The 27,788-nt window shown below is 45.3% G+C and overlaps 1 protein-coding gene across 4 annotated transcripts in view; it reads left to right on the top strand.

Moving 5' to 3' along the window:
* The window catches only part of LOC132394244 (tetratricopeptide repeat protein 39B), a 411,030-nt gene that overhangs the window by 378,103 nt on the left and 5,139 nt on the right, over positions 1-27,788 (top strand). For all 4 annotated transcript variants that reach the window (XM_059970126.1, XM_059970127.1, XM_059970128.1 and 1 more), the window contains 3 exons: positions 10,267-10,378; positions 19,564-19,681; positions 24,858-24,974. In XM_059970126.1, coding sequence (XP_059826109.1) covers positions 10,267-10,378; positions 19,564-19,681; positions 24,858-24,974 — 347 coding nt within the window. The remainder of the gene's footprint in view (positions 1-10,266; positions 10,379-19,563; positions 19,682-24,857; positions 24,975-27,788) is intronic.

Below are 27,788 nucleotides of genomic sequence, written 5' to 3'. Positions count from 1 at the left end.
GGAGTTGGAGAGAGGGTTGTTGAAGTCGATTTGGTTGATGTCCTGTCGGCATTTGGCAAAGAAAAGGTCCAGAGCAGGCAGAAGACCAGGATGGGGTGTCCAGGAAGAGGAGGAGGGTTGAAGATGGGAGAAACAGTCATTGGTATGGGGTGGAGAATCCTTGCCAAAGAAATAGGCTCGGAGACTGAGGTGGTGGAAGAAAAGTTCAGCGTCGTGGCGGGTGCAGAACTCACTGAGGTGTGGGCGTAGTGGGACCCCTGCCCTCTCCTTCACCATTCCCCATCCCCTTTTGCCTCTCTCACTTTATCTCCTTGCCTGGCCATCTCCAGAGCTCCTCCCCCTTTTCTTTCTTCCAGGGTCTTCTGTCCTTTTGTATTAGGTTCCCACTTCTCCAGCTCTGTATCTTTCTCCAATCAGTTTCCCAGCTCCTTACTTCACCCCTCCCTCTCCCGGTTTCACCTATCCCCTTGTGTTTCTCCCTCCCCTCCCCCCACCTTTTAAACTCTACTCCTCATCTTTTTTTTCTCTCCAGTCCTGCTGAAGGGTCTCAGCCTGAAATGTCTTTTCCATAGATGCTGCCTGGCCTGATAAGTTTCTCCAGCATTTTGTGTGTGTTGCTTGGATTTCCAGCATCTGCAGATTTTCTCTTGTTTTCAAATTTTTCTCACTGGAAGTTGGTGAGAAAAAAGCAGTAAGATAATTCAGAACTGTTTTGCTTACTCCGGTTTCAAGCATTCAGGCTTGGAGATGCCAGAAATGACTGGGAGTGAAAATGAAACCATTTCATTACTTCAATAAGTTAGGAACTGCGAATATTTTCAAGGATTGACAATCATAGAACCATAGAACTATAGAACAGTACAGCACAGTACAGGCCCTTCAGCCCTCCATGTTGTGCTGACCCATATAATCCCTAAAAAAAAGTACTAAACCCACACTACCCCATAACCCTCCATTTTTCTTTCATCCTTGTGCCTGTCCAAGAGGCTCTTAAATACCCCTAATGTTTTAGCCTCCACCAACATCCCTGGCAAGTCATTCCAGGCACTCACAACCCTCTGTGTAAAAAAAACTTACCCCTGATGTCTACCTTAAACTTCCCTCCCTTAATTTTGTACATATGCCCTCTGGTGTTTACTATTGGTGTCATGGGAAACAGGTACTGACTATCTACCCTATCTATGACTCTCATAATCTTGTAGACCTCTATCAAGTTCCCTCTCATTCTTCTACACTCCAAAGAGAAAAGTTCCAGCTCTGCTAACCTTGCTACATATGACTTGTTCTCCAATCCAGGCCACATCCTGGTAAATCTCCTCTGCACCCTCTCCATAGCTTCCTCATCCTTCCTATAATGAGGTGATCAGAACTGAACACAATACTCTTAAGTGCGGTCTCACCAGAGATTTGTAGAGTTGCAACATGATCTCTCTACTCTTGAACTCAATCCCCCTGTTAATGAAGCCTAGCATCCCATAGGCCTTCTTAACTACCCTATTAATCTGTGCAGTGACCTTAAGGGATGTATGGATTTGAACCCCAAGGTCCCTTTGTTCCTCCACATTCTTAAGTAACTGACCATTAATCCTGTACTCAGTCTTCTGGTTTGCCCTTCCAAAATGCATCACCTCACACTTGTCCGGATTGAATTCCATCTGCCATTTTTCTGCCCCACTCTGCAGCCTGTCTATATCCTCTTGCATCTTTCAACCACCTATAGCTCCATCCAGAACTCCTCCAATCTTCGTGTCATCTGCAAACTTATTCACCTATCCTTCCATCTCTACATTAAGGTCATTTATAAAAATCACAAATAGCAGTGGTCCCGGAACAGATCCCTGCAGCAATTCACTAGTCACCGACCTCCAGGCAGAATACTTTCCTTCCACAACTACCCTCTGCTTTCTTCCTTTAAGTCATTTTTTTTTTCCAAACAGCCAAAGTTCCGCTTATCCCATGCTTCATGACTTTCTGGATGAGTCTCTCATGAGGGACCTTGTCAAATGCTTTGCTAAAGTCCATGTAGACCACATCCACTGGCCTACCTTCATCAATTTCTTTTGTTACCTCTTCAAAAAACTCAATCAGGCTCATGAGGCACAATCTTCCTTTCACAAAGCCATGTTGACTATCCATGAGTAGACTGTACTTCTCCAAATGCTCGTAGGTCCTATCCTTAAGAATCCTTTCCAGTAGTTTGCAGACCACTGGCGTAAGACTCACCGGTCTATAGTTCCCAGGTTACTCCCTATTACCTTTTTTAAACAAGGGAACAACATTTGCCATTCTCCAGTCATCCAGCACTTCCCCTGCAGCCAAAGAGGATTCAAAGATCATAGCTAATGCTCCTGCGATCTCTTCTCTCAATTCCCACAACAACCTGGGGTGTATCATATCCGACCCTGGGGATTTATCAATCTTAATGTTTTTAAGAAGATCCAGCACTACTTCTTCCTTAATCTCCACATTGTCCAGCACACAGGCCCGCTCTACTTCGACCTCATCCTGATCAAGATCCTTTTCACTTGTGAATACTGAAGCAAAGTATTCATTTAGGACCTCCCCAACCTTCTCCACCTACAGGCACATGTTGCCCTCTCTATTCTTTAGCGGTCCCACCTTCGTTTTCGTCATCCTCCTGTTCTTCACATATGCATAGAACGCCTTGGGGTTCTCCTTAATCCGACATGCCAAGGCCTTCTCATGCCCCCTTGAGCTCTCCTTAGTCCTTCCTTTAGCTCCTTCTTGGCTACCCTATATTTCTCATAAGCCCCTCCTACTTCCTGCTTCTTATATCTAACATATGCTTCCTTTTTCTTCTTGATGAGTTGCCTCACATGTTTCATCAGCCACGGTTCCCTTTTCCTACCATTTTTTCCTTGCCTTGGTGGGACAAACCTATCCTGAACCCAGCTCAAGTGGTCCCTAAACTTCTCCCATATTACTTCTGTGCTTTCCCCTTGGAATATCTGTTTCCAATTTACTCTCGCTAGTTCCTGCTTCATCCCTTCAAAGTTAGCCCTTCCCCAGTTAAGCACTTTACCACTTCATCTGATAATCATCTTGAATGTTGCAATGAAAATAAGGGTTAGGAGGATGCAATCTTCCAGTGCATTTTATGAAGGCATACAGTAAGGCTCTGCGTTGATTTTGTTCATTTACAGTCAATCAAAAGAAAACAGCAGTGTGCCCTGGATGAATTCATCCATTGATAACTATTAGGAACTAATCAAGCTCAAAGTACAAAATAAATGTATTATCAAAGTATCTTTATATCACCACATACAGCCCTCAGATTTGTTTTCTTGTGGGCATACTCAGTAAATCCAATAACCATAATAGAGTCAATGATGCACCAATTGAGAGTACAAACAGTGTACAAAGGACACTGTGCAAATACAAAAGAAGAAATATTAATAATAAATAAGCAATAAATATCTAGACCAGGAGATGAAAGTGAATCCTTGAGCTATGGGAACATTTCAGTGATGGGGCAAGGAAGGTTGAGTGAAGTTATCTCTTTTGGTTCAAGAGCTATTCCTAAAGGTGGTGGTGTGAGTCTTGAGGTTCCTGTACCTTCTTCCTGATGACAGCAGTGAGAAAAAATCATGTCCTGGGTGCTGGGGATCCCTGATGATGGATGGTGCTTTCCTGCAACAGCACTCCGTGTAGATATGCATATTTGTGGGGAGGGCTTTACCAGTGATGGACTGGGCCGTATCCATTACTTTATGTAGGATTTTCCATTCAAAGGCATTAGTGTTTCCATATCAGGCATCCTCCCCACCACCACACATCTATAGAAGTTTGTCAGAATTTTAGATATCATGCCCAATCTTTGCAAATTCTTAAGGAAGAAGAGGTGCTGCCGTGATTTCTTCATAATTGCACTTGATAAGTTGCTGACCCTCTCCATGTCTGATGCCCTAATGAAGACTAGCTCATGAAACTCTTATTTCATCTCTTGAAGTCAATAATCAGCTCTTTGGTCTTGCTGACTCTGAGTGAGAGATTGTTATAGCACCACTCAGCCAGATTTTCAATCTCCCTCCTATATGCTGATTTGTCACCACCTTTGATTTGACCTACGACACAGTTTTACAGTACTGTAATAGTATTGGTAGTGTAGTATTCTCGCTCGGCATGTAAGATAATGCTGAACTAGACACCGAGTTAAACCTTTGTCAATGATGACAGGATCACAGTAAGATTAACCGTTTACTGTTCACTCTTCCTCATTAACGCATGGCGAAAACTGTTGATAAAGCAATACAAGATTTGTACAGCATTTGTTTCCTTCTTGATATTACATTTACATCGTAAATACTTGCAAAGGTAGAACTACAACAACTACATTACATTAAAGTGCAACATACAGTCAGAATCTACCTGCACCATTGACTGCTTTAAATACACTTCAACACAAACTATCCGCAACTCTTTAACTAATGAAAACATAAACCTTATCGACCGTCGTTACTTTTAACAGGATCGGCGTTAACATTTTAATTCAACATATTGATTATCTTATGACTTACAGCGTTGCCTTCACTATGTTTCTGGTGCGTAGAAAGAAAACTTTGCTGCGCTGGACTCGCACTTGTCTCGACCCCCACCTTCCCGTTTCTCCAAACCGGTATTTTCCCACAGGACGCGGCGAAACCAGATGTGACATCATCGCATGCCGCGATATATCACAGACAACGAATTTACTTTAAACAATCCTAACTTTAACTAGAATGCTAACAAACGAATTACTAAGCGAAAATATTATAAACTAAATAACTGTCATAAAGGCAACACACTCCCCGCTTGACCTTCGTAAGGTCACAATAACATAATACAAACTTCAGTCTCTAAATCAGTCCTTAGGTAGAAGTAGAATGACTTCTGTAACTGGCCTTTGGTATATTTTCACATCACCTTGGTCGGTAGTTTTCAACTCAACCTTCCTGACACGTCCGTCCCTGCTAGGGAATGTAGCGAGACCAGAACCGATTTGCCAGAGCCTGGACCTGTCTTCATTGCTTTAAGTACAAATCCTTATCAGAGAAGTCCCCTGGTGGAGGGAGAGCTCCTGCCTTCTGTGTAAGGAGCATTGATGGCGAGAGTGTGAAGGGGTTTTCCAGGTCGGAAGACATGGGTAGAAGTGGTCGTGCATTTATAATGGCTGTGACCTCTGCCATTAGTGTGTACAGTACATTGTGGGTCAATCGGGTGCATTGCTGCATCTCAGGTTTCCTTTTCAGGGTTTTTTGCAAGGGCGTGAACCGCTTGACTGCCTGCTCTTTGTTATTTGGCAAACACTGGTGTGGTTCTCTGAAAGGCAGTGGGCCGACCCCATTATTTGCTTCATCTCTGAAAACCGTGGTGTCCTTTGTTTTTAAGAAAATGGCGTCTTGAGCTGATTGAGCAAGTTTATTATCATGCTCAGTTTGAGCGAAGACTGACTGACCCAGTGTCTCGTCGGTTACTTTACGTTTGTTAAAGCCTTGTCGTGCTTCCTTGATACACATGACACTTGTGCAGGGTTGAAAAATTGACTGGCGGCCACTCTCTAGCACATTGGTCTTGAGTGTGCTAACCATCAGTTTGTGTACATTGCCAGGACACACCTCTCCTATCACCACCCAGCCCAGATCCAGGGGGCGTCGTGTGGTCCATTGACCTGCTGCCTAACCTTGTGCACCCGAACAACATCTCTTCCTAATAGCAGGAGTATTTCTGCTGTTGGATCCAGTTCTGGAATGTGTTTGGCGATGTGGTGGAGATGTGGCTGGTGTAGCACCGCACTTGGCGTCGGGATCTCAGTGCGGTTATTCAAAAGTTCATTGCACTCTAAGAGCGGAGGGAGACAGATGATGACTTTACCATCTGCCTTCCTTCCATGAGTTTCCATGTTGCCTGAGCAAGTTCTAAGGTAGTATGGGAACTGCTCACTCTCAATGTTGAACAAGTTAAAGAACTCTGGACTGACCAGTGAGCGATTGCTCTGATCGTCCAGAATTACATAGGCTTTGATGGCCTTGTCTTTGGCTCCTTTAGGGTACACCTTAGTGAGGCAGATCTTTGAACAAGAACGGCTTGACTGAGCTTGACCGCAAACTTCTGTACAGCTCGAGCTGACAACAGTTGTCCTGGAGTGAGCCTCTCCCTCCCCGCCGTCCTGTTGTGAGGGTGAAGGAGCTTTGTCAGTTTGCGGTAACAGGCCAGGATGCATGGCCCCATCCTGATCAGTGCTATTACATTCCGGACACTTCATGGCGATCGTACACTCTCTAGCAAAGTGAGAGGTCGAGGAACAGCATTTAAAACATATTCTTTTCTCCTTGAGAAGGGCCGTCCTCTCTTCAAAGGATTTTTCCCTAAACGTTCTGCATTTTCTGAGGGGGTGGGGTTTGTTATGCAATGGACAATTCTTGCTAGGGTCGTGGTTAGTTGTAAAGACTTCAGTCTTAAGCACTGAGACGGGTTTATCAATGTTGAAATTATTTGAAGAGGATTTATCTGGCCTGGTGTAAACTGTACTGCTTCCTTGACCCATGAGGCTAGGGTCGTTTCACTTCTTTGCCTCCCTGCACACAAACCTAGTGAAATACTCAAAGGGAGGAAATCGACCATTGTGGTCTTCTTTATACTCTGAGGCAACAGACACCCACCTGTCCTGCAGCCCAAATGGAAGTTTGTCCACGATTTGTCTAATCCCAGATGGAGTATCTAGGTATACTAGACCAGTTGAGTAGCCATCTTCTTTGGCACCTTGAATCTCCATGAGTAAATCTCCGAGCTCCCTTAACTTAATGTGGTCCTTGGCTGACACCTTAGGAAAATTTTCCAGACGTCGGTATAGCGCCACTTCAATAATTTCGGGGCCGCATAGCCCTCCCGAAGTCTCTCCCATGCTTTGCTTAAGGCTAGCTCAGGTTTGTTGATGTACACGGAACGTATGCGTCTCACCTGTTTGCATGATTCTTTTCCCAGACATTTCACCATAAGATTCAACTCTTGGGTTGCTCTGAGCTGGATTCCGTCGATAGCGTTGGTGAATGTGGAGTACTATGCACAGTAATTTTCAGGTTTGTCGTCGAACTGGTATAGTCCTGAAGTGACGAGATCTCGTCGTGCTAAATACTGTGCCAGAGGTTCAATTGCAAGTGGCATGCGGCCTGGGGAAGTATGTCGGTGGGTATATGACCGAGGGCGTACATCTGTTATGGAATTTGCTGTTCTGAATTCGGTCTTTGCCTCTCTTCTCGCCAAATCTGGTAAGTTTGGTGTCGAGAAGTATTTGTCATCAGCCCTTTCATTCTTGACTTCATCACGGAGTTGCAAGGGTAAATTGTCTTCCTCGGATGGATGTGATGCAATTGGGCCTCTCTGGGACTCCTCATGAAGTAGGGCGTAATCAAATAAGTATGGAGTGGAAGAACAAATCTTCCAGTCTGTTTGAGATTGGACATAGTCGCTTGTGCGTTCCAATCTGGTCTTTTCTGAAGTAGGTTTTATGTCAACCAGATCTTGCATTTCTTCAGCATCTTCTATGAACTCTGCTTCCACCCTGGCAGCTTCTTCTTCTCGTTCCAGCGTCAGCACTTCTAACTCTGACGCTATCCTTGCCCTTTCCAACTGGTTTTGGGCTTCTCTGGCAGCCTCTTCCTTCTGGTTTTCGGCTTCTCTGGCAGCCGCTTCCTTCTGGTTTTCGGCTTCTCTGGCAGCCGCTTCCATCTAGTTTTTGGCTTCTCTGGCAGCCGCTTCCATTTTCAATTTTGCTTCTTGTTTGGCGTAGCGCACTCGCACCTTGGTGGCTTTTGTCTTAGCTCTTGCATGGGCGGCCTTACTTGATGATGTCCTACAGCCCCTGTCGCTGGCTTGGCTGCTTCTGCCTTAGCTCTTGCATGGGTGGCCTTACTTGATGATGTCCTACTGCCCCTGTCACTGGGTGACAACGTCTTGATGCTGGATCGAGTTGTCATTGCAGCACTTGAAACACCTGATAATGCCACTTTTTCACTGTAGTGTTCTCGCTCGGCGTGTAAGATAACGCTGAGCTAAACACTGAGTTAAACCTTTGTCAATGACGACAGGATCACAGTAAGATTAACTGTTTACTGTTCACTCTTCCTCATTAACGTATGGTGAAAACTGTTGAAAAAGCAATACAAGATTTGTACAGCATTTGTTTCCTTTTTGATATTACATTTACATCGTAAATACTGGCAAAGGTAAAACTGCAACAACTACATTACATTAAAGTGCAACGTACAGTCAGAATCTACCTGCACCATTGACTGCTTTAAATACACTTCAACACAAACTATCTGCAACTCTTTAACTAACAAAAACATAAACCTTATCGACCTTCGTTACTTTTAACGGAATCGGCATTAACATTTTAATTCAACATATCGATTATCTCATGACTTACAGCGTTGCCTTCACTATGTTTCTGGTGCGTAGAAAGAAAACTTTGCTGTGCTGGACTTGCACATGTTTCGACTCCCACCTTCCCATTTCTACAAACCAGTATTTTCCCACAGGACGCGGCGAAACCAGATATGACGTCATCGCATGCTGCGATATATCACAGACAACGAATTTACTTTAAACAATCCTAACTTTAACTAGAATGCTAACAAACGAATTACTAAGCGAAAATATTATAAACTAAATAACTGCCATAAAGGCAACACAGGTAGTGTTCTAATTTGTTCTGTATTTCAGTTAAGTACATCATTTATTACACAGTTGAATGGTAGTTTGACTTTTTAAAATACCTTTCAACTATTTCCATGAAACTTCGACTAATTGGGGCAGCCATTTAATTGGATGACAATGTACTGGTCCTGATGTGCCGTAATTAACAAAAATCTACTGTATGTGCAAATTATACAGTCACTGGGATTCTGAAAACTAAGAAAATAAAGGGCTAAGATTAGATCATACTGTAATTTCAACCTCAGCTACACAGTGTTAACATGGAGATACAAGAGGCTGCAGATGCTGGAATCTGAAGCAACACACAAAATCCAGGAGGAACGCAGTGGCATCTGAGGGGGGAGAGATTTTGGGTCTTTGAGTCGAGACCATTCATCTGGATTGAAATACAGAGGGTAGATAACTAGTATAAAAAGGTGAAGGCAGGCAGTTGAAGCAAGAAACTATAGGTCGCTCTGGGTAAGAAGGGATGATAAGCAGATGGAAGAGGGAATAGTGGAAATCATGACATTTTCATGATGAGGCTAAATGCAAATGGATCTACCCCCTCCTCACCTGGGTCTACCATCTGCCTCTCCCCCCTCCTCTCCTGGGTCTACCATCTGCCTCTCCCCCCTCCTCACCTGGGTCTACCATCTGCCTCTCCCCCCTCCTCACCTGGATCTACCATCTGCCTCTCCCCCCCTTCTCACCTGGGTCTACCATCTGCCTCTCCCCCCTACTCACCTGGGTCTACCATCTGCCTCTCCCCCCCTCCTCACCTGGGTCTACCATCTGCCTCTCCCCCCCTCCTCACCTGGGTCTACCATCTACCTCTCCCCCCCTCCTCACCTGGGTCTACCATCTGCCTCTTGCCCCTCCTCACCTGGGTCTACCTATGACTTGCCAGCTCTTGGTCTGCCCCTTCCATTTACCTTTCTATGCTACACGATGTTAATTCCAATGGAGTATAAGCAATTAGTCTTGACATAGAGGTAAGTTTAAAGGATGGAGCAATCTGTAAAATGAACTTATTACAAATTATTTCAGTTATTTTTTATATGCTTTGTCATCATTCTATTCAAAAGTCTATGCACGTCAGAACACAAAAAGCAAAAAGTTGCTGGGGAAAGAGGAAAACATTTGGAGAAACAATCTCTTTCTTGTGCTTGCATATTTAATGAGAGTCAATGACCAATGTCAGGTTTGAATCATCATTAGTCAAACATTATAAGTAAACCAAAACTAGGTTAATGCCATTCTCCTGCTTTCTTGCTAGCTGTGCCCACTTCTAGTTGTTCCTTTAAGTACTGGTGTATGATGGGTCACGGTAATCCTGTAAGTGGGGCACTCTATGATTTTGACGTGGTGACACTGGATGAGTAAGTTGGTATGTGCCTTGGAGATGTCTGCCTGCTGGCCTGAAGGCTTCCAAACTGTGATGCACTCTGGCAGAAGATTAGTAATTTGTTGAAAGATTGATGAGAACTAATTTAGGAATGTGAAATTTGATTCCTTTAGTTTAATTAAAAGTGATCAGTCTTAATTTTATAAATGTATTCTTCTTGACAGGAAATGATGTATATTTGGAATGGATTTGCAATTCTGGGCAAACGAGCAGATCTAACTGAGAGCATGCTGGTTACGATCGAAAAGGCAGAATTAGAATTACAAAAGCATCCAAGTGAGTAGAATGTAATGTCACACTCAAAGCCAAGACAGCAGATAGAGTCATAGTAAAGCACAGCACAGAAACAGGTCTTTCAGTCCATCTAGTCCATGCAGATCCATTTAAACTGCCTATTCACATCAACCTGCGCCAGGCCCCTCCATGGCCTAACTATCCATGTACCTATCCAAGCTATCTTAACATCAAATCAAGCCCATTTGTGCTGGCAGCTCGTTCTACACTCTCAGGACAGTCTGTGAAGAAGTTTCCTCTTAGGTCCCTTTGTAAACTTTTTGCCTTTCCCCTTATCTCATGACCTCTAATCACTGTCCCACCCACCCTTAGTGGAAAAAGCCTGATTGCATTTACTCTCTCTTACCCACCATAATTTTGTATACCTCTGTCAATTCTTCCCTCAGTCTTCTACATTCCAAGGAATAAAGTCCTAACCTATTCAATCTTTCCTTATAACTCAGGTCCTCCATACCCGGCAACATCCTTGTTAATTTCCTTTGTACTCTTTAAACCTTATTTACATCTTTCCTGTAGGTAGGTGACCAAAACTGCATTCAATACTCCAAATTAGGCCACACCAACATCTTGTACAACTTCAACATAACATTCCATCTTTTATACTCAATACTTTAATTTATGAAGGCCATTGTGCCAAAACACCTCCTCCACTGTAATCTCTATAGGGTTCATGACCTCGCTGCTGCTTTGACTCATTTCTATAGACTCAGTCCAGCTCCAGGATAAATACAGATGCAAAAATCCATTTAAGGTTTTCCACATCTCTCTCGGCTCCGCAAATAGATTACCATTCTGATCTTTCAGAGGACCAGTTTTGTCACTTGCAATCCTTTTGCTCTTTAATGTAATGATAAAATCCCTTAGGATTCTCTTCCACCTTGTCTGCTAGGGCAACTTCATTTTAGCCCTCCTGATTTCTTTCTGAAGTGTTCTCTTGCATTTCTTATACTCCGTAAGTATATCACATTCCTACTTGTCTAAACCTACTATGCACCTCTTAGATTTTCTTAACCAAGACCTCCATATCTCTTGAAAACTAAGGTTCCCTACTGTTGTTATCTTTACCTTTTACTCTGACAAACACATACAAGCATCGTGCTCCCAAAATGTCACTTTTGAAGGCCTCCCACTTACCGTTGAAACAATGAACCATAGAACGTTACAGCACAGAAACAGGCCTTTTGGCTGTTCTTGGCTGTGCCATAGAACCATAGAACATTACAGCACAGAAACAGACCTTTTGGCCGTTCTTGGCTGAGCCGAACCATTTTTCTGCCTAGTCCCACTGAGTTGCACCTGGCCCATATCCCTCCATACACCTCTCATCCATGTATCTGTCCAAATATTTCTTCAATGTTAAAAGTGAGCCTGCATTTACCACTTCATCTGGCAGCTCATTCCACAATCCCACCACTCTCTGCGTGAAGCCCTCCCTAATGTTCCCTTTAAACTTTGCCCCCTTCACCCTTAACCCATATCCTCTTTTTTTTTTCTCCCCTGGCCTCAGTAGAAAAAGCCTGCTTGCATTCACCCTGTCTATACCCATTATAATTTTATATACCTCTATCAAGTCTCCCCTCATTCTTCTACGCTCCAGAGAATAAAGTCCTAACCTATTCAACCTTTCTCTGTAATTCAGTTTCTCAAGTCCCCGCAACATCCTTGTAAACCTTCTCTGCACTCCTTCAACCTTATTAATATCCTTCCTGTAATTCGGTGATCAAAACTGCACACAATACTCTAAATTCGGCCCCACCAATGCCTTATACAACCTCATCATAACATTCCAACTCTTATATTCAATACTTGATTTATAAAGGCCAGTGTACCAAAAGCTCTCTTTACTACCCTATCTACCTGTGATGCCACTTTTAGGGAATTTTGTATCTGTATTCCCAGATCTCTCTGTTCTACTGCACTCCTCAGTGCCCTACCATTTACCTTCTATGTTCTACCTTGGTTTTTCCTTCCAAAGTGCAATACCTCACACTTGTCTGTATTAAACTCCATCTGTCATTTTTCAGCCCATTTTTCCAGCTGGTCCAAATCCCTCTGCAAGCTTTGAAAACCTTCTTCACTGTCCACTACACCTCCAATCGTTGTATTCCTGGATTACTTTTAGAGCCTTTTTTAAACAACAGAACAACATGAGCTATCCTCCAATCCTCCAGCACCTCACCCGTGTATACCGACATTTTAAATATATCTGCCAGGGCCCCTGCAATTTCAACACAGGAGCAGGCCATTCAGTCCAGTGTTGTGCTGAACCAGCTAAAAAGCAAATCAAAAATACCCAAATACTAATCCCTCCTACCTACCTACACCATGTCCATATCCCTGTTTCTTCATTATATCCATGTGCCTATCCAAATGTCCCTTAAAAGCCTCTGATGCATTTGCCTCTATCACCATATTAGGCTACATATTCCAGGCATCCATGATTCCTAAAAAATTCGTAAAAAACTGACCCCTCACATCCCTTTTGAACCTACTCCCTCTGTCCCTCTGGTATGGGACATTCCAACCCATGGAAACAGATACTCCCTGCCCACTCTATCTATGCCTCTCATAATCTTGTAAACCTCTATCAGATCTCCCCTCTGCCTCCAATGCTTCAGAGTAAACAACCCAAATTTACCCACCCTCTTGTGTTAGGCTGAGAACTCATGCCCTCTAAACCAGGCAAAATCCTTATAAAACTCCTCTGCATCCTTTCCAGTACTCTAGATGTGGCCTAATCAGAGTTTTACAGTTGCAATATTACCTCCTGATTTTTGAACTCAAAGTGTTGACTAGTAAAGCAAGTATTCCATAAGCCTTTTTAACCATCTTACTGACCTCTGTAGTTACTTTCAAGGAGCTATGAACTTGGATCCCAAGATCTGTCAGCTCAGCATCACTGTTAAGGACCCTTCACTTAATAATGTACAGTCTCCTTACATTTGCTCAACTGAGGTGCAACAGCTCACATTTATCTGGGTTAAACTTCATTTCTCAGCCCATCTCTTCAACTGACTTATATTGTGCTGTATTTTTTGTCAGCCTTCTATACTATCTACAACTCCACCAATCTGGGTATCATCTGCAAATTTACAAACCCACCTATCTGCATTTTCATCCAGGTCATTTATATACGTTATAATAAACAGAAGCCCTACCAGAAATCCCAAACTCAGATCCCTGTGGAACTCCACTACTTACAGACTCCCAGCTCAAATGAGTCCCTTCAATCACTACCCTCTGCCTTCTATGCACAAGTCGGTTCTGAATCTAAAGTCAGAATAGCATGTCATGATCTGGTTCGTTAAATCCATATTCCAGTTCATGGTCCGGTCTGTGGACTCCGGACTCCGGGTCTTCTGGCTGTCCCTTGCTTGAGTTGGGCTTAATCATAGGCACCTGATTCTTGTCATGTGGCTGGGAATATAAGTGGCCCTGGGGTCGAGAGTGGATGATGGTTTGTCTTGTCAGTATCCCCTCGGTGCAACCTGCTGGTGTAAGGCTAGAGCAGCCATTCATGATCTCTAGGCTTGGTTGGAGGACCACTGCTTCATGGAGCTTTGTTGTCTCTAGTTGGAGTAGTCATTGGGGTACGGATTTGGCCGTTTCCGGGGCCAGCTGAGTGGCCGTCTGCCACTCTGAGCTAGATATAGATTCAGCTGTTTCCATAGCCAGCCAAGACTCGGAGCCACCCGGATTGAGCTCCCTTCCTGCCCTTGCCTCTGCGGTGTAAGTCAGGCTGTCCTTGCCGTTACCCTGTGTTTGGATCTGTCCCTTCCCATTCTCGCTGCCATAGGGTAAGTCAGGCAGTCTTTGCCATTCCTTTGGTCTGTTCCCTTCCCCTCTCCATCTGAATCCTTGACAGTTCCTCTGCAGTTTACCTTGGAAGTCATCCCAATCCCACATCCTAGGAAGGGGCCTGGCCCTGCGTTCCAAGATGGAGTTCCTCATCCTGCCCAGGAGTTCCTCGCCTAGTCCTGTAGCCAAGCCTCGAAGGACCCAAGCCTCGCCTAGTCCTGTAGCCAAGCCTCAAAGAACCCAAGCCATGTCCAGTCCTGTAGCCATGTCATGTCCTCGCCTAGTTCCAGGGTCCGAGCCCAAGTCAAGATCCAAGTTCTGGGTCCTTGTCCAGTCTCTGGCTCGGAGTCCAAATCCACACTCCTACTTTCCAGTTCTTTATCCTGGGAATAATAATAATAGTAATAATAATAATAACTTCTTGCTCTTCCCACTTTCTTTAGACCAAGGGTGTAGCTATGGGCACTTGCATGGGCCCCAGCTATGCCTGCCTCTTTGAGGGTTATGTGGAACAGTCTATGCTCTAAATCTATACTGGTACTGCTCCCCAACTTTTCCATTGCTACATTGACGACTACATTGGGGCTGCTTCCTGCACCCATGCTGAGGTTGTCAATTTCATCAATTGTGCCTCTAACTTTCACCCAGCCCTCAAATTCACTTGGTCCATTTCGGACACTTCTCTCCCCTTTCTCAATCTCTCGGTCTCAATCTCTGGAGACAGACTGTCCACTGACATCTTCTATAAACCCACTGACTCCCATAACTACCTTGATTATACTCTTTCCCACCCTGCTAAATTTAAAAATGCTATTCCCTATTCCGAGTTCCTCCGTCTCCACCGCATCTTCTCCAAAGCTGAGGCTTTCCATTCAAGGACATCTCAAATGTCCTCTTTCTTTAAGAATCGTGGTTTTTCTTCTGCAATCATCAATGATGCCCTCACCCACATCTCCTCCATTTCCCGCACTTCAGCCCTCACCCCATCCTCCTGTCACCACAACAGGGACTGTGTTCCCCTTATCCTCACCTACCACCCCACCAGCCTCTGGATCCAGCATATTATCCTCCGCAACTTCAGCCACCTTCAACAGGACCCCACCATTAAGCACATCTTTCCCCCTCTACCCCCTCTGCTTTTCACAGGGATCATTCCCTCCGTGACTGCCTGGTCCACACGTCCCTCTCCACAGATCTCCCACCTGGCACTTACTCCTGCAAGTGTAAGTGCTACACCTGTCCGTACACCTCCTCTCTTACCACCATTCAGGGCTCCAAACAGTCCTTCCAGGTAAGGCAACACTTCACTTGTGAGTCTGTTGGGGTAATCTATTGCATCCGGTGCTCCTGGTGTGGCCTCCTCTACATCAGCGAGGCCCGACGCAGATTGGGGGACCGCTTCGTCGAGCACCTCCGCTCCGTCCGCCACAACAGACAGGATCTCCTGGTTGCCACCCACTTCAACTCTCCATATTCCCATTCAGATATGTCCACACATGGCCTCCTCTACTGCCATGATGAGGCCAAACTCAGGTTGGAGGAGCAACACCTCATATAGCGTCTGGGTAGTCTCCAGCCCCTTGGTATGAACATCGAATTCTCGAACTTCTGGTAATTCCCTCCCTCTCCCTTGCCCTAGCACACTTTCATTCTGTCTCCTCTTCTAGCTGCCTATCATCTCTCTCATGATTCTGCCTTCTTATACTACCCATAGTGCTTTCCCCTTACATTCCTTCTTCACCTCCCCTGCCTATCCCCTCCCTGCTTCCCCTCCCCCACCCCTTGATCTTTCCTCTGATTGGTTTTTCACCTGCATCCTTCCCCCCCCACCTTCTTTATAGGGCCCCTGCCCCCTCCAGTCCTGATGAAGGGTCTCAGCCTGACACATTGACTGCTCCTTTCAACAGATGCTGCCCGACCTGCTGAGTTCATCCAGCTTGTTTGAACGTGTTTCTTTGTCCTGGTCCCACTTTCCTAGCCCAAGTCTATGTACCTGTCCCAGCTCCTAGACTGTGTCCTGACCTGTCCCTAACTCTAGTTCAGTCCAGTTCCCAGTACTTCAGTGTCTGTGTCTTACATTTGGGTCCGCCACCAATGCCCACCTTATGATATAGGAAGGGGGTCAATAACTCTATTGGGTGTTTTTATAGAGCACCCAATAGTAACAGAGACATCAAGGACAAGTTAGGGAGACAGATTCTGGAAGGGAGTAATAATTACAGGGTTGTTGTGGGAGATATTAATTTCCCAAATATTGATTAGCATCTCCCTAGAGTGAGGGGTTTAGATGGGGTGGAATTTGTTATGTGCGTTCAGGAAGGTTTCTTAACACAATATGTAGATAAGCCTACAAGAGGAGAGGCTGTACTTGATCTGGTATTGGGAAATGAGCCTGGTCAGGTGTCAGATCTCTCAGTAGGAGAGCATTTTGGTGATAGTGATCACAAGTCTATCTCCTTTACCTTAGCATTGGAGAGGGATAGGAACAGACAAGTTAGGGAAACATTTAATTGGAGCAAGGGGAAATATGAGGCTATCAGGCAGGAACTTGGAAGCATGAATTGGAAACAGATGTTCTCAGGGAAACGTACCGAAGAAATGTGGCAAATGTGGAGGGGTTATTTGCGTAGGTTTCTGAATAGATACATTCCAACGAGACATGGATAGGATGGTAGGGTACAAGATCTGTGGTGCACAAAGGCTGTTGTAAATCTCTTCAAGAAGAAAAGAAGAGCTTACAAAAGGTTCAAAAAAACTTGGAAATAATATGATTCTAGAAGAATATAAGGCTAGCAGGAAGAAGCTTAAGAAGGAAATTAGGAGAGTCAGAAGGGGCTATGAGAAGGCCTTGGCAGACAGGATTAAGGAAAACCTCAAGGCATTCTACAAGTATGTGATGAGCAAAAGGATAAGACATGAAAGAATAGGGCCTATCAAGTGCGACAGTGGAGAAGTGTGTATGGAACCGGAGAAAATAGTGGAGGTACATAACAAATACTTTGCTTCAGTATTCACTACGGAGAAGGATCTTGGCGATTGCAGGGATGATTTGCAGTGGACTGAAAAGCTTGAGAATGTCATTATTAAGAAAGAGGATGTTCTGGAGCTTTTGGAAAGCATCATGTTGGATAAGTCACCATGTCAGGATGAGATGTATCCCAGGCTACTGTTGGAAGCAAGGAAGGAGTTTGCTGAGCCTCTGGCAATGATCTTTGCTTCATCATTGAGGTCGAGAGGGGTTCTGGAAGATTGGAGAGTTGAGGATGCAGTTCTCTTGTTCAATAAAGGGAGTAGGAATAGCCTAGGAAATTATAGGCCAGTGAGTCCTACTGCAGTGATGGAGAAGAGCCTGAGAGGCTGGATTTATGAACATTTGGAGAGGCATAGTCAGCATGGCTTTGTCAAAGGCAGGCCATGCCTTACAAGCCTGATAGAATTTTTTGAGGAGATGTAGTGTATATGGATTTTAGCAAGGCATTTGATAAGGTACCCCATGCAAGACTTATTGAGAAAGTAAGGAGCATGGGATCCAAGAGGACATTGCTTTGTGGATCCAAAACTGGCTTATCCAAGGAAGGCAAAGAGTGGTTGTAGGTGGGTCATATTCTGCACAGAGGCCAGTGACCAGTGGTGTGCTTCAGGGATCTGTTCTGGGACCCCTTCTCTTTATGATTTTTATGAATGACCTGGATGAGGAAGTGGAGGGATGGGTTAGTAAATTTGCTGATGACACAAAGGGTGGAGGGCTGTCAGAGGTTACAACAGGGCATTGATAGGATGCAAAACTGGGCTGAGAAGTGGCAGATGGAGTTCAACTCAGGTAAGTGTGAGGTGGTTCATTTTGATAGGTCAAATATGATGGCAGAATAAAGTATTAATGGTAAGACTCTTGACATCTTGGCGAATGAGAGAGATCTTGGAGTCAGAGTCCATAGGACATTCAAAGCTGCTACGCAGGTTGACTCTAGCTAAGAAGGTATATGGTGCATTGGCCTTCATCAACCTTGGGATTGAGTTTAAGAGCCGAGAGGTTAAGCTACAGCTATATAGGACACTGGTAGACCAAGAGTACTGTGCTCAGTTCTGGTCACCTCAGTACAGGAAGGATGTGGAAACCATAGAAAGGGTGCAGAGGAGATTTACAAGGATGTTGCCTGGATTGGGGAGCATGTCTTATAAGAATAGGTTGAGTGAACTCGGTCTTTTCTCCTTGGAGCGATGGAGAATGAGAGGTGTACAAGATAATGAGAGCCATTGATTGTGTGGATAGTCAGAAGCTTTTCCCCAGGACTGAAATGGCTAGCACAAGAAGGCATAGTTTTAAGGTGCTTGGAAGTAGATACAGAGGAGATGTCAGGGGTAAGTTTTTTACGCAGAGAGTGGTGAGTGCATGGAATGGGCTGCCGGTGGGGTGTTGGAGGCAGAAACGATAGGGACTTTTAAGAGCTCCCTAGTTGGCTACATGGAGCTTAGAAAAATAGAGATCTATGGGTAAACCTAGGTAGTTCTGTGGTAGGGACATGTTCGGCACAGCTTTGTGGGCCAAAAGGCCTGTATTGTGCTGTATGTTTTCTATGTTTCTATATAGATGATGCACAATAATGGTCCCAGCACTGATCCATGCCACACACTATTAGTCACAGGTCTCCAGTCAGAGAAACAACCCTCTGCATACACTCTCTAGCTTCTCCTGCAAAGCAAATGTCTAATCCAATTTACTACCTCATCCTGAATGCCAAATGACTAAGCCTTCTTGGCAGCCTCCCATGTGGGAGCTTGCCAAATGCCTTGCCTTCACCAGCTATGTAGACATCATCCACAGCCTTGCTTTCATCAGCTTTCCTGGTAACTTCCTCAAAAAACTCTAGAAAATTGGTTAGACATGACCTACCACACATGAAGCCATGCTGATTACCCCTGACTGTCCATGTCTATCCAAATATTTATATGTCTGGTCTCTTAGAATAACTTCCAAATCAGAGTCAATATATGAATTTTCAAATATAGGTTTGATTAGCTCTGTTTATGTACCTTTGTATGAGATTATCTCAGGTAGGGTAAATGATTCATTCAGAATCTATTTTTTTTTAAATCACAAAGAATTGCATGACTTATTTCTGTCCAGTAACCTAATCTGGAACTTGGACACACAGATTGGTTGGTAATATGAACTGCCGTGTTGGAATCATTTCTCAGCAAGGGAAGCAGTTGCAACGTAATTTAAAGAAGTGGATCATATGGGTGAAATCGGATGAAGTGCAAATGAAAAAAATACAGACATCACAGTAGATAAACTGAAAATTATCAACTTTGTTGGATAATTATTGGAAAATATTTTAGTAATTATTTTCTTTATCTTCCTTCTAAAGAGTCTGCAGAATACCAAGTGGATGATGAGAGTCTTATACAGCTTCTAAAAGGCCTATGCCTGAAACACTTGGGTCGATTTTTACAAGCTGAACTTTGCTTCAATCAAGTCATACAAAAGTAAGCTGGCTTACTGATGCACCTTCTGGTGGTTTAAGTTCACTGCTAAAAGTATTGAAGATGAAGGAACATCAGTTGGTTTAATAAATAGTCAGAAAATGTTATGATGAATGCAAGTAAGTGAGGAGAATGTGAGTTCAGTATGCTGATGTTGAGGTACATCCTCAAATGTGCTGGGTCACATCATCAATGATGATATAACCTGTAGTCGTTGGGTGTTTTTGGTTTTTCAACATCAGACAATGTTGCCCAGGTGACCAAGCAAGGATTGATCAGACCACGGCTTGTGTCCCGCAGCATTCGTCAACGGGTCACACCTTTTGATCCACAGCCACCTTGCGGCTCGCTCAGCAGCCTCTGTGACAGTTCGGGGTAGTGGTCTGCTGCTCCTGCGGGCTCCAGGTCGCGGACAGAGACTGTGTCCTCCCGCCCATCAGGTAAGACCACGTTGGCATACTGGGGGTTCGCATGTAGTAGGTGAAACCTCTCGACCAGTGGGGAGTATTTATTGCTCCTCGCATGTTTCCGGAGCAGCACTGGCCCTGGGGACGTCAGCCAAGCCGGTAAGATGGTCCCAGTGGCAGACTTCCTGGGAAAAGAAAAGAGGCGCTCATGAAGGGTGGCATTGGTGGACGTACATAACAGGGAGCGGATGGAGTGGAGTGCCTCGGGGAGGACCTCCTGCCAGCGAGAGACCGACAACCCCTTTGACTTAAGGGATAAAAGTGTGGCTTTCCACACTGTGGCATTCTCCCTCTCCACCTGTCCATTTCCCCTGGGATTATAGCTCATGGTCCTACTAGTAGCAATGCCCCAAGCCAGCAGGTACTGGCACAGCTCGTCACTCATAAAGGAGGACCCTCTATCACTGTGGATATAGCAGGGATATCTGAACCGTGTGAAGAGCTGGTGCAGGGCTTTAATGACGGACATGGCAGTGGTGTCGGGGCAGGGGATGGCAAAGGGGAACCGCGAGTACTCGTCGATTATGTTGAGAAAGTAGACATTGCGGTCAGTGGAGGGAAGGGGACCCTTAAAGTCAACACTTAGTTGCTCAAAGGGGTGGGTGGCCTTGATAAGTTGCGCCTTTTCAGGACGGTAGAAGTGCGGTTTGCACTCAGCGCAGACTTGACAGTCCCTGGTCATCATCCTGTTGTCCTCAAGGGAGTAAGGTAGGTTCCGGGCTTTCAAGAAATGGTAAAATTGGGTGAACCCCGGGTGGCAAAGATGTGCATGGAGGGCGTATAGCTGGTTGAGCTGTGCACTGGCACACGCTCCCCGTGATAGGGCATCAGGGGGCTCATTGAGCCTTCCAGGCCAGTGCAGGATATCATAGTTGTAGGTGGAGAGTTCTATTCTCCACCGCAAAATTTTATCATTTTTGATTTTTCCCCGCTGTTGGTTGCTAAACATGAACGCAACCGAGCACTGGTCGGTCAGCAAGGTGAACCTTTTGCCAGCGAGATAGTGCCTCCAGTGCCTAATAGCTTCCACTATGGCCTGGGCTTCTTTCTCCACTGCGGAGTGCCGAATTTCAGGGCCTTGAAGGGTACGAGAGAAGAATGCTACTGGCCTGCCTGTCTGATTGAGGGTAGCAGCCAGCGCAAAGTCGGAGGCGTCACTCTCTACTTGGAAGGGAATGGTCTCGTCCACCGCATGCATCGCTGCTTTGGCAATGTCCCCTTTAATGCAGCTGAAGGCCACGCGGGCCAGGGGGGCGGGCCTTGTCTGCGTAATGAGGCAGACATTGGGCGTGATAGGAAAAGAAGCCCAGGCACCGTCTGAGGGCTCTGAGGTTGGCAGGAAGAGGGAGTTCTAACAGGGGGCGCATACAGTCGGGATCAGGGCCAATGACCCCATTCTGCATGACATACCCAAGGATAGCGAGTCGGGTGGTTCCAAACACACACTTGTCCCTGTTATAGGTAAGATTCAGAGCTTTGGCCACTTGGAAAAATCATTGGAGGTTGGTGTTGTGATCTGGCCAGTCATGACCGCAGATGGTGATGTTATCCAGATATGGAAATGTGGCCTTCAGTTGGCACTGGTCCACCATCCGGTCCATTTCCCTCTGGAAGACAGAGACACCATTCGTGACACAGAAGGGGACGTGCAGGAAGTGATAGAGCCTGCCGCCCGCCTCGAAGGCGGTGTAGGGGTGGTCCTCCGGGCAGATGGGGAGCTGGTGGTAAACGGATTTCAGATCTATGGTTGAGTACACCTTGTACTGAGCTATCTGGTTGACCATATCCGCGATGCGGGGTAGGGGATACGCGTCAAGCTGCGTGAACCTATTGATGGTCTGGCTATAGTCCACGACCGTCCTATTTTTCTGCCCGGTCCGAACAACAACCACCTGGGCCCTCCAAGGACTTGTGCTTGGCTCAATGATCCCCTCCCTTAGCAACCGCTGCACCTCCGACTGAATGAAGGCCCAGTCCCCCGTGCTGTACCTCCTGCTTTTAGTTGCCACGGGTTTACAGTCAGGGGTCAGGTTGGCAAACAGCGGTGGGGAAGGGATCTTGAGGGTGGAGAGGCTGGAAGTGGTGTCAGTAGCGCAGCTGTCGGCATAGTGCTGGGTGGGATGTGCGGGTCAGTGTGTGTGTGTGGTCAGTAGCAGGGTATATGACGAAGTCCCACAAAACTGAGGATTCCTGGCAATGAGTGGTGGGAGGGGCCCATCATATGCCATAGACACACTTTAGAGATGGCTCTGGAAGTCCAGCCCCAATAGCACAGGTGCACACAGTTGAGGCATGACTAGTAGTGCAAAGTCCCGATATTCTGTGCCCTGCACCACCAATGTTGCTACACAACCCCACCGGATGTCTGTGGAATGCGACCCGGAAGCCATAGTGACCCTCTGGCTTACTGGCTGTGTCACGAGTCCGCAGTGTTGCACCATGTCCGGATGAATAAAACTCTCAGTGCTGCCCGTGTGAAACAGGCAGCTAGTCCTGTGCCCCTCCACCAGGATGTCCATCATTGACCTTGCAAACTGGTGTGGGGCGCTTTGGTCGAGGGTTACGGAGACCAGAGTTGAATCGCCATCTTGGTGCCCGGTAAGCACCCGTGGGTTGGAGGCGGGGCGAGGTGGCGACGACAAAGATGGCCACCCCCATGCCTCGCACGAGGCGGGCAGGCAAGATGGCGGCGACCTAGATGGCCGTCCCCATGCCTCGCACGAGGCGGGCAGGCAAGATGGCGGCGACCAAGATGGCCGTCCCCATGCCTTGCACGCAGCACTGCTCGACCCCGCTCGTGGTTTAGATTTACAGACCTTGGCAAAATGGCCCTTCTTTCTGCAGCTGGAGCAGGTAGCTTCTCAGGCCAGGCAGCGTTTTTGGGGGTGCTTTTCGAGTCCGCAGAAGTAACACTGCGCGGACTTGTGACTGGCAGCAGCTGTGGTTGCTTCGCCGGAGGGTTGCGGGGAGTTCATGGACTCACGAGTGGCAGCAGCTGAGGTCGATTGGCCGGGTGGTGGGGTCTGCCGCGTCCACAGGGCCGGTGGGAGATCGCGTGGCTGGACAGCGTCAGCATTATGCAGAGCAGCCTGCAGCGTGTCGGCCAGCTCGATCACCGAATGTAAGGTAAGATCGGCGTTTTCCAGCAGCCGCTGGTGCATGTACACTGACCTGATCCCCGTAACGAAGGCGTCTCGTACCAGGAGCTCCACATGCTGTTCTGCCGTCTGTCCCCTGCAGTCGCAGGCCTGCACAAGTGTCTGTAGGGCTTGGACAAACTCAGCGCTCGACTCTCTGGCCCGCTGCCGCCGCATCGCTAAGTAATACCTTGCGTAGACAGTGTTCACCGGCCGCAGGTACTGTCTTTTGAGGGCATCCAGTGCCACTTGGTAGGTCGGCAAGTCCCTGATATGGGAGTATACCTTCAGACTGACCTTGGAGAGCAGGATTTTGTGCATGATAGCAGGCTCAGTCACAGGAATATCTGCTTCTGGGGCTTGAGAATCAGTGTCCAATTTTTCCGGACGTAAAATACTTTCCATGTTTTAAAATTCCAGCTAATAAAATTGATGCACTATCAATAACTCTCGGAGATGTGAGGCGAGTGATAGGCTTTTATTAGCTGGAAGAAAGCACTGTCAGCAGCAAGAGACCATCACATAACATCCTGGAGATTGAGGGAGCAGCAGTGCCTCCAATCGCCTTTATACAGGGGTCTGTGGGAGGAGCCACAGGAGCAGTCAGCGGTGGGGGGGGGGGGGGGCGAGTCCAGACAGGTATATGTAGTTCACCACACCATCCTAATATGATGAACTTAATATTGAGGCTTTGGGCCTACTCTGGAGTACTCTGGGGATTTGGATCTAAAGACTCACTTTGGTTCAGAATGCTGTCATTGTTGCCTGCTTCTATTGTTTGCATAATCTATGTTTTTATTCTCTCTCTCTGTGCTTTTGGAGTTGGGCTTTATTTTGTTTTAATCAGGTTCTTTCAGGTTTCCTGTTTTGCAGCTGCTTGTGAGCAGACAAATCTCAAGTTTGTAGAATTTATATTCTTTGATAATAAATGTACTTTGATTTGCTTAACGTTTTTAACAGATTTAATGCCATCAAAGATCATCCTAATTCTTCATATTGAATAATCCATTCAACACCCCTCCTGTAGTGGCAGCATAGAGAGGGAATAATCCCATGGCATCTGATAGAAGGAAAACAAATGCCGTGCATTATCAAAAATCAAAGCTAAAGTAACTGGCTGTTACTTTAAACATTCCACTCCAGATTTATCTCTGGTGTTATTAAAGTTAATGCCAAGGACATGCAAGTCCAGAACTGGCTTGTACTTATAGATAAAGCAGGTGGACCTCTCCCCTCCCTAGTGGATATGGTGAAGAAAACGAATGTGACTAAAGAGGAATATGCATCTGCAGATACACCATTGCTATGAATTATAGTTTTAGTGTCAGAGCGAATACAGTGCAGCAGATTGGATCGACTGCTCACTGCAATGTTAACAGCAATTTCTCAGACATGCTCAGTGTGCTGGGTTGTATTTGGTAATTTCTTGTGTACATAATCTGCAAGCTTTTGAATGGGAGCAGAGTGAAGAAAGTTGGATGTTGAAATACAAGGAGTCAGCATCTGGGGTTGTCATGGAGAATGGAATACTAGTCTTTGTGGATCTTTGAGATAACTCCTTTTTTTTATTAATAGTGAGAAGAGGATAAGATATGACCATTACTTGGTGCCATACGCTCACTATGAAATGGGAATGTTATACAAAGGGCAAGGAGAGTGGGAGAAAGCAAAAAAGTGCATTGAAACTGCAAAGTAAGTATCACAATTAAATTTGATTTCTTTACTAGAAGTTGAACCGGATCTTAATTTCCTCTTTGGCTTTTAACCAGTAATTTAAATAATAAATAATATTATACTAATATTATATAAATAATATAATAATAATAATACCGGTCTTTAACATTAAGATAAGCAATTTAACAAAAGTTAATTGCAATATCAACGTGATATTAATGCATTGAGCTTTTTTATCCTTGGTCAGAATGCCCCTTATCTGATTTGGCCATTTGCTCTGAGAATGGGAGAGAGCTTGTTTTAACATATCACTTCTCGGGATCTGAGGATGTTGCCAGTGAGGCATTCATAGAGAGTGGTTCCTCTTTTTTAAAGTAAGCAACATAGCAACATAGCAAAAGGAGAAATGAGATGAGCGTCAGATCAGTTGTTTTACCAACGCTGTTTAAAAGATAAATATTTCCTTAAAGCGAGGGAGAACTTCCCTGTTTTTCTTCAAATTGTGCTGTGAGATTTTTCACCGTATTCTGAACAGATGGAAACAACTCCATCTCATTCAAACCAGCTTCTCTGGTTGTGTATCACCAAACATGAATGAAATCTCTTTCCCAGCAGCACTCTATATTTCAGTTTTTGTTAATCTACCATGTTATTTGGGAATATACCTTGACACCATTATAGCTGATGATGGTAGATTGATGCCTGTCATATGACAATAGAGAATAGGTGCAGAAGTAGACTATTCGGCCCTTCGAGCCTGCACCGCCATTTTGAGATCATAGCTGATCATCTACTATCAATACCCGGTTCCTGCCTTGTCCCCATATCCCTTGATTCCCCTATCCATAAGATGCCTATCTTGAAAGCATCCAGAGAATGGGCCTCCACTACCTTCCGAGGCAGTGCAATCCAGACCCCCACAACTCTCTGGGAGAAGAAGTTTTTCCTTAACTCTGTCCTAAATGACCTACCCCTTATTCTCAAACCATGCCCTCTGGTACTGGACTCTCCCAGCATCTGAAACATATTTCCTACCTCTATCTTGTCCAATCCCTTAATAATCTTATATGTTTCAATCAGATCCCCTCTCAATCTCCTTAATTCCAGCACGTACAAGCCCAGTCTCTCTAACCTCTCTGCGTAAGACAGTCCAGACATCCCAGGAATTAACCTCGTGAATCTACGCTGCACTTCCTCTACAGCCAAGATGTCCTTCCTTAGCCCTGGAGACCAAAACTGGAGTACACAATACTCCAGGTGTGGTCTCACCAGGGCTCTGTACAAATGCAAGAGGATTTCCTTGCTCTTGTAATCAATTCCCTTTGTAATAAAGGCCAACATTCCATTAGCCTTCTTCACTGCCTGCTGCACTTGCTCATTCACCTTCAGTGACTGATGAACAAGGACTCCTAGATCTCTTTGTATTTCTCCCTTACCTAACTCTACACTGTTCAGATAATAATCTGCCTTCCTGTTCTTACTCCCAAAGTGGATAACCTCACATTTATTCACATTAAACATCATCTGCCAAGTATCTGCCCACTCACCCAGCCTATCCAAGTCACCCTGAATTCTCCTGACATCCTCATCACATGTCACACTGCCACCCAGCTTAGTATCATCAGCAAATTTGCTCATGTTATTCTCAATGCCTTCATCTAAATCGTTGACGTAAATTGTAAACAGCTGTGGTCCCAATACCGAGCCCTGTGGCACCCCACTAGTCACCACCTGCCATTCCGAGAAACACCCATTCACCGCTCATGATACTCACTGATTCAGAATTAAACAGCATAGAGTCAGGTCCATCATCCCAACTCACCCATGACAACCAAGATGCCTATCTATGCTAATCCAGTTTGGCCCAGATGACTGTAAACTGTTTTTGTCCAAATATCTATGGTGATCATTGTATCATTGTAATTGTACCTGCTTCCACTACCTCCTCTTACAGCTTGTTCCATTCTCTGTCCCCTTTAAATCTTTCCCCTCAGAAATGCCATTAGCTCAGTCTCCTTCCCTTGAGGGAATTCAGCCTATCCAATTTCTCTTAATAATTCAAGCCCTTCAGTCCAGACACCATTCCTGTTCATCTCTTCTGCACGCTCTCTAGCTTAATCACATCCTTCCTATTGTGTGCTGATCAGAACTGTGCATACATAGCACTCTAAGTGCAGAAAACAACAGTGTGTATAATTGCTTAATGATGTCCATATTTCTACACTCAGTGCCTTGGCCAAAGCACATCTTCTTCAGCACTCAGTCTACCTTCAGGGATCGACTGCATGTAGAGTACTTGTACCCCAAGGCTCTGATTTTCAGTTAAACTCTGCAGGGCCTGCCAATCACTGTGTATGCGCAGCTTTGTTCAACTTCCCGAAATGCATCACTCTGCACTTGACTGACTTCAATACCAATTCCACTTGCTTTTTACCATTGCCCACCCTCTCATCTGGTGTGATTTAAAAACATCAAATTTGTTGATATGGACAGCAGTGAATAAGGTAGTCTAGGGTTATAACCAAATTTAGGATTGGCAGAAGGAATTTAACTTGGAGTATTAGAAATGGTTAAGTGGTTATGTACACAGAACAGAGCAAAGGCCTTGATTACTGACAACATCCTGTTGTATCAAGTGTCAAGTGCTATTTGTGTATAGCAATGTCGATTTTGATTCCTTTGAGATTTTTTTCACAGCCCCAAGCTAAGCTGAACATACAGTAAAGTCTGAGTATCAAGTGTGATATTTGGCTGAAAAACTGCCTAGTTATAGATGAAATCCTTCAGTGGTTATCAAGCAATTTGTCACATTAAATGCAAAAAGCAGTGTGC

This window comes from Hypanus sabinus, chromosome 5 (assembly GCF_030144855.1).
Source record: "Hypanus sabinus isolate sHypSab1 chromosome 5, sHypSab1.hap1, whole genome shotgun sequence".
NCBI classification, from domain to species: domain Eukaryota; kingdom Metazoa; phylum Chordata; class Chondrichthyes; order Myliobatiformes; family Dasyatidae; genus Hypanus; species Hypanus sabinus.
The sequence above is the reverse complement of the archived record's forward strand: the minus strand, read 5'-3'. Positions and strand labels throughout refer to the sequence as shown.